This window comes from Phyllostomus hastatus, unplaced genomic scaffold, assembly GCF_019186645.2.
Source record: "Phyllostomus hastatus isolate PE091 unplaced genomic scaffold, TTU_PhHast_1.1 phas_scaffold_129, whole genome shotgun sequence".
Classification (NCBI taxonomy): domain Eukaryota; kingdom Metazoa; phylum Chordata; class Mammalia; order Chiroptera; family Phyllostomidae; genus Phyllostomus; species Phyllostomus hastatus.
The window spans coordinates 6,374,527-6,382,125 of NW_025334009.1; the positions used below are offsets into that span (position 1 = coordinate 6,374,527).

A 7,599-nucleotide genomic window follows, 5' to 3' on the forward strand; every position below is an offset into this window, starting at 1 on the left:
GCAGAGCACAGAGGACAGGCAATCACATTGGAAGCCTATGTTGATCTTCACGCTCCATCATGGCCCACTGCACATGCGCGCTCTGCTCTTGCTGCCTCTGTGTCTGTGTCTTCAGTGGGCAATGAATTGAGTAAAAAACTAAAAAGCAAAAAATTGTATCAGCTGACACAGCTTCATTTATTTAATTTTAAAAGTTAGATCTTTCTCAAGCCCTGGCCGGCGTAGCTCAGTGGATTGAGCACAGGCTGCGAACCAAAGCATTGCAGGTTCGATTCCCAGTCAGGGCACATGCCTGGGTTGCAGGCCACTGCCCCCAGCAACCACACATTGAAGTTTCTCTCTCTCTCTCTTTCTCCCTCCTTTCCCTCTCTAAAAATAAATTAAATCTTAAAAAAAAAGACCTTTAAAAAAAAGTTAGATCTTTCTCATAAGGGTCACATATGAAACATAAACTAAGTCGGGATTTCCTGCTAGGATTTGTCTATGAGTCCCTCCAGTTTTCTTCGCTGTGAAGCTGAGTCCTTGTGCTCTGCTCCCTTTCCCGGCTCCCTAGGCTCGAAGAACTGCAGACGTTTCTCCTGTATAAGAACAAGCTGACCTACCTGCCCTACGCCCTGCTTAACCTGAAGAAGCTCACGCTGTTAGTCGTCAGCGGGGACGGTCTGGTGGAGCTGCCCACCGCCCTCTGGGACTCGTCCACCCCTTTAAAGTGAGTAGACCGGCCATCCTGGCAGAGACACCTGCAGACACGGGAGAGGGGCGAGGAGCGTGGGGGCCTGGGCACCTGTCTCAGGAAGTGGATCAGACAGTCGTCGTTGTACTCTGAGACTCAGATCCCAGGAGTTCTGATGCCTTTTTACAGGATTTTGGAGTTGTGGGACGTAACCTGGGGAGGGAGAGCTCAGAGGATTTCTAGACAATGCGACGTGCTGGTTGAGGGAGCAGTGGGGCAGGTGCCCGGGCCTCTTGGGCCTGTCACCCCCCTGACGCTGACTCCATGGCATGTCCCCTTGGCTCCCCACTACAGCATCCTGCCAGCATTTGGAGCTTTGGAGATTCCCTGTCACTTCCCTGCCCCTGAGACCATTTTAGCCCATTTCCCAGTAGCTTGAGGCCTCCCCTGGAACCTTCCCATGAGGCCACTCCAGTGAGAGCCACTTCCCTGCTGTGTCCAGAGACCCATCTGCTTGTCCCAGCCACCACCCAAGGAGGTATTTCCGTTTGGTGTAGGAAGTATTTCCCTGGGACTCCCAGTTCCCTCAGTGGCAAATGCTCCTATCAGCATGAGTCTTTCTTACTTCCAGTCCTGCAGTAAGATGCATGGCAAACAGAAATACAGAGATTAACTATTGCAAAGAGAAAGACTAAATTTGTTCCTGCATAAGCACAAGTGTAACAAGGGCGTGAGACATCTTCTCTCCACCCACCCCGCCCCCCCGCCCCACCCAACTGCTTCCACTGGAATGGGACTCCTACTGTCCGTGGCTGGGAATGCTGTCTGGGTGAGAGCGGCCCATGGGTGGGAGGGGTAGCAGGAGCCACCCTGAGGGCCCCTCCCACATTCAGGGGGCAGCTGGCAGCAGGCAGTGCTTGCTTACATCAAGGGCGGGAGGGGAGCCTCTGGTCGGGGTCAAACCTGTGTGCAGGGAACGGAAGTCAGTTCCAACTCTGTAACTGCAGGGCTTGGGGATCTTAGAGAACCAGATAAAAGCTCTTTGAATTAATAAACAGTTCAATAAAAAGACTAGATGTGAATCTTTTTAAAAAGTCACTAGCTTACTGATATCTTAGAAACAACCTGTAGAAAGAGAGTGGAAGAATGATGGCATTACTAGTAATAATCCCCAAATAGGAAATATCTAGGCAAATACCTAGGAGAAAAAAAGGTCTCTTATGTGAAGGGAACTAAACAGTGTTCCCAAGCAATGTCAAAGAGATCTTGAATATTTGGGAAGACCTACTGTCTTTCCGGATAGAAAGACTCTGAAGATGTGATTTCTTCCAAAAATTGTGCTGAAGTAGAATAGGATTCCTGTCATCACTTTAGTGAGATTTCTTTTTCTTTCTTTTTTTAAATGAAATTTTATCCTGAGACTAAAGAAAGCATTTTACATTTTTAAAAAGATTTTATTTATTTATTTTTTTAGAGAGGGAAGGGAGGGAGAAAGAGAGAGAGAGAAACATCAGTGTGTGGTTGCTGGAGGCTGTGGCCTGCAACCCAGGCATGTGCCCTGACTGGGAATCGAACCTGGGACACTTTGGTTCGCAGCCTGCATTCAATTCACTGAGCTGCGCACGCCAGGGCTGGATTTCTTTTATGGAACTTGAAAAAGGAATTTGAAAGTCTATGTGAAAGGTGAAAAAAAGCTAACAACAGCAATGATAATTTTGAAAAACAAGAGCGACAGAATTTTCAACTTTTCTGAATGTTCAAAAATTGTCATAACAAAATTTTGCAGAAGTAAAGGTATCAACCACAAAAACTGGGAGGGGGGAGGCCAGGGAACTGAAGGGGAGGAGGGAGCACCTCCACTGGACGGAGCAGCACTGAACCTGTCCCGCAGCAGAAGGTGCTGCTGCCCAACGAGCTGCCAGAGTGACTGACCAGCGGAAGAGACGGCCCCTGGGCCTGGGAGTCGCCACGGGCAGGGCACGAGTCGGCCGCTCTGCATAAACAGTGTCGCCGCACTATTCAGATGAAAAGACATATGCGTAGATGGTGATTCCTTTAGTAAAGAAAACTGAAGAATGGGAAAATGTAGGCAGATTTCTGTTTTGGGGGGCAGGGAAGGACAAGGAGAGTTCAGTGAAAGAGATTGCAAAGGGAAGCTGGAGGGCTCTAGCTACATAAGAATGAAAACTTTTTTGCTTTCTCCATATTTAGACATTAAAATTAAAAAGAAAAATGAGCTTGGAAGTATATGTGCTAAAGTCTGACAGATATGTGTGAATATGCCATATATATAAAATCTTCTGAAATCAATTAGGGTGAGGCTAGTACCCAAGCCAGCAGGGACTACTACCATCGCAACCAAAGGCTATTTGAGGAATTTCCTATTTTGAATTAATTATATCACCTTCACCTCAACACATCTTTTAAAATTGTGAAGACAGAAAACCAAATGCCATTTTAGTTTCTCTCCTTTAGCTTCTTCCTCCTCCTCCTTTTCCTCTTCCCCTTCCCCTCCTTTTCTTCCTCCACCCCCTCCCACTCCTCCTCCTCTTTTCTGTGGATTTTATCTGAGTCCTCCTTCATTCAGCCACCCCGTTTGAGTGCTGGTGTCCCTCATTGGGAGTAATACCGAGCATAGTGAGACATCATACGGTCGTACGGACCTGACTGAGAGAAAGCGTCATTGTCTGCCTCTCGGCCTCCGCCCCTCACCCTCCGTCCGGGGCCGAGTAGCTCTCCTTTCTCCCGTCAGGCCTCTGGACAGCCTCTGCCTTACGACCAGTCCCATCATCACGATGGACTGCCCCACAGTGGGACTCCACTGGTGATGCTCACTGCACGTGGTCTACTGTGACTTTGAAGGATAAGGAAGAACTTGGGATTGAGGGCCACGAAGGTCGACTTCCAATGGCAGGGATTTTTGCAGTTAAAAACGCACAGGGAAAAGTGTGACGTTGTCCCTGTTTTCTCGAATAGGTTTGTAAGCCTTATGGACAATCCTATTGACAAGACCCAGTGTCCAGATGGTGACGAAGTGGTAGAAAGTGAACAAGACCGTCAACACTTTGATAAAGAATTTATGAAAGCCTATATCGAAGACCTTAAAGAAAGAGGTAGGTTACTCTTAGTTACAGTATTTCAGATGAATAGACAGTTCCGTGAACTCAGGCAACACACATATTCGCTATAAGACAGATTGACAAAAAGTTACCTGGTGAGGGACAGTTCCTTTTGTAAATTATTTTTCCACTTACCAAAAAAGAGAGATCCTTTTCCTTAAAATATTCGATTTGTCTAGTGCTCTGGAATGCTTGCTACACCGTCAACTATTTGACAGGGAAACATGCTTACAACGTGAGGGCTGCATTACTAATTATACAGGAATGTGAAATTAAATGACGTTGACAGAAGAGTGTCCTAGTTAATGGGACAATAAAATTCCATTTCAAAATGCGTTTGAAGTCCACATCCGAGAAAGGCAACTCCTGTCAATCAGGGTACACCTGTATCAAAATCACAAGAGCACGAACACGAGAGGCAGGTCAGGCAACCAGCCCGTTTAGTTTGGGTTTTCAACCAGGCGGTGATACCGCAGAGGGCCAGGCGGCTGCAGGAAAGGGCAGGGCGTGTTTTTCCTGGTGGCTGTTTCCCAAGCGCCCGTGCTGCTCCCATCACGAGAACGTGTCCACAGGAAAAAGGCGCAAATCCGCCTTTGTTCTTCCCGGCATGTAGTCACACTCCACAGTGAAAGGAGAGTGGTTGAGTGTCTGTTTTGCTTTGATTACAGAGTCGGTTCCCAGCTACACCACCAAAGTCTCGTTCAGCCTGCAGCTCTGACACCTCCCCCGGAAGCCTGCAGCTCCTCCCTGCCCCTGCCAAGGGGCCGTCCATCTCCGTGTTGTGGGTCCCGTCCCAGAGGGGTGACGGCGTGTACTTAGGCTCGAAGGCCAGAAACCGCGGTCATAAATGTTTGGAAAAATGATTTTCAAATTTCAAATCGATGAACATGTCTCTCTGTGAACTGGGGAATTGATCAGTGGGTTCATATGTTGATATGTAAAGGTTCATTTGCATACACTTGTTTCCAAGTAATGCGCATTTAATATTTTAGAAAATGTATTCTTTTTTAAGATGATAACTTAGACCAAATTCTGGAGTGGATTGCACAGTTTTCAGGAATCAAGAATAAAGGGCTTGTGAAGAGTGTTTCTATTGGACTAGTCAGATGAGAGTTTATTTTGTTGTTTTTTTTTGTAAGGAGTTTTAATGCATTATTTCTTTTACTGAGAATAATTGTCTTTAGGTTTATACCAACGGCTATTTCCATGTGTTTTAAATTAAATCTTGCAAGGGTGGGCTCTCAGGAGAGACTTTGGCCTTGAAGGGAGGGACAAGGGCGGGGTGCCCGCCCTTGCGTCGGGCACAGGATGCTCGGGTGGTGTGCGGGCACTCCTTGTGGGGAGGGGATTCTGGCTGGGCGCGGAAGCCTTGCGCGGCCTGCATGATGGTCATCGTGCCCTGAGCGGGCCCCTCAGGGAGCCCCTGCTAAGGTGGCCATGCAGTGTGGTGAGCAGGACTAATCCACGTTGGTGAGGGGTCCCTGGCAAGCCGTCCTCGAGGGTTGCCGCGGGAGAGGCTGCCCACGGCCGAGCTGCCGTGCCCACACCCAGAGCGCGCTCACGAGACTGTTTAGCATGGTTAAGGGTGGGGTTCCGTACGGGACTTTGGACGCTCGTGTCACATCATGTGGTTTGGAGAGATTGTACTGTCTGTCCGTCCACCTTTGTACCGCTGTCTCGGGCTCAGTAAAACAGGACTGGGTGTGGAAGATAAGCTTGAACAAGTGGTTTGTACGTGAATCAGCTCCTCTGTGCTCTGCCCAGTGCTGCCCAGTGGAACTTCCTGTGGGGACGGCAACTCCTGTGTCTGTGTCCCACAGTGGGACCGCCGGGCCAGGTGCTCCTTGGGCACTTGAATGGCGACTGGTGCGAAAAAAGAGCTAAATATTTAATTAAATTTAAATAGCCAGAGGGGGCTACCCTATTGGACAGCTTGGGTCTAGCCAGGTGGGTTCTTTGGAAGTTAATCTGGGCTAAAAATGAAGGGTGACTTTTATTTTCTCTTATCTGAAGAATCAGTCTGTCCCCAGGGGCATGCATTTAACAAGGGTTACTCCTAACACCCCAGTATCTTGTCTTGAGGGGCCTAATCATAATTCCAAATATTTTATCCTCAGCATCTGTAAAACAGGCAGAGCAGTCTAAAACCACCATCGGGGATTGTTTCAACTTAAAGACAAACTCTGAGAAGTAGGTTTAAGAGATGAGAAGAATAGGAAGATGAGAAATCACTGTAATTGACCCTCGAAAGAAACAATTGTATGTTTCTTTTTCACTCTTTAACAATGTAATTCAAATTTATAGTTGTACCACTTGAATGATTTTGGTGTTTTATTTCATGGCAAGGTTATGTTATCTATAGTCAAATAGAAATATATCTGAACAGGGGGAGAGAAATGGGACTTTCGTACCAATGGACTGTCCAGAACTTATGTAAATTTTACTTCAATAAAACCAGTCTTTTGTGCAAAAATCTTGTCTTGGTGTTCATATAAATAAATAAGCCCTGGCTGGTGTGGCTAAGTGGATTGATTGCTGGCCTGTGAACCAAAGGGTCACTGGTACTGATTCCCAGTGAGGGCACACACCTCAGTTGTGGGCCAGGCCCCCCAGTAGGGGGCGTGCAAGAGGCTACCACACACTGATGTTTCTCTCTTCCTCCCTTCCCCTCTCTAAAAATAAATTAATAAAATGTTAAAAAAATAAAAAATACTGCATCGATATATACTTATTTCATGTTACATAACACCCCAAACAAATATATCATTGAATACAATGCTCGTTAGAGATACTATTTAATTTATTCATATCCATGAAAATACAGATTCTAAAGTAGAACATGCATCTTAATGAAAATATCACAGAGATCTGAACACTTTGCACGATGCATGTATTAACGACCCAGCATGTCTTCCCCACCTCGAGTCTGCCCACCTCACAGGTCGCTCCGTGTCCGGCTGTTTGGTGGCTGCTGGGACCCACTTGCTTCCTTGCCTGCTTGTTTCTCAGGCGCGTGCTTGTATCTCTTGGGCCCCACTGTTGCACCTGGAGTCCCTGCGGGGCGCGCAGTATGGGTGTGCGGATGGGGCGCGGACGTTTGAGAATGAATAGCGGGTCTGAAGATGTCACCCGCATGGTTCTGTCGGGTCCCCAGTAATGATCTCTGTGCTGAGGTGTACAGGCACTATTTCTGACATTTCCTTGGAAGTGTAAGCTTACAGCATAAAAATTACACTTTCTAGAAATGCTGGTTGAAGACATTGAAATATCACCTCATAGCCACGGGTGTCGCTGTTACATATATTTATAAAAACTGAAAGCAAGTGTTGGCAAGGAGGTGGAGAGTTGGAACCCTCATGCACTGTCGGTGGGGATGCAAAATGCAGCGTCTGGCGTGGAAAACTGGTGGTTCCTCAAAAAATTAAACATGCAAATACCATAGGATTCGGAAATGTCGCTTCTGAGTATACAGGGCTGGGCAAAAGTGAGTTTATCTTGTGAGTACATGACACATGGAGTTTAATCTTATATGATTATTTATTAATTATTGCATCATTTTTCATACGAACAAGAGTAAACCTTCTTGTGCCCCATCCTGTGTGTCCAAAAGTCGAAAGCAGGGTGGCAAAGAGATGTTTCTACCCCGTGTTCATAGCGGCACTGCTCACAAGCTGAGAGGTGGAAGCAACCCAAGTATCTACCGGTGGATGAACAAATAAGCAAAAGGTGGTGCGTACATGTGATGGAATATTATTCAGCCTTGAAAAGGAAGGGAATTCTGACGCCTGCTACAGCGCGGATGAGCCT

General features: G+C 46.9%; 1 protein-coding gene across 1 annotated transcript in view; it reads left to right on the top strand.

Moving 5' to 3' along the window:
• LRRC2 (leucine rich repeat containing 2) overlaps positions 1 to 6,259 on the top strand; it is a 29,335-nt gene extending 23,076 nt beyond the window's left edge. The window contains exons 7-9 of the mRNA XM_045857482.1: positions 554 to 709; positions 3,650 to 3,786; positions 4,461 to 6,259. Coding sequence (XP_045713438.1) covers positions 554 to 709; positions 3,650 to 3,786; positions 4,461 to 4,510 — 343 coding nt within the window. The 3' untranslated portion in view covers positions 4,511 to 6,259. The remainder of the gene's footprint in view (positions 1 to 553; positions 710 to 3,649; positions 3,787 to 4,460) is intronic.
• The last annotated feature ends 1,340 nt before the right edge of the window (positions 6,260 to 7,599 follow it).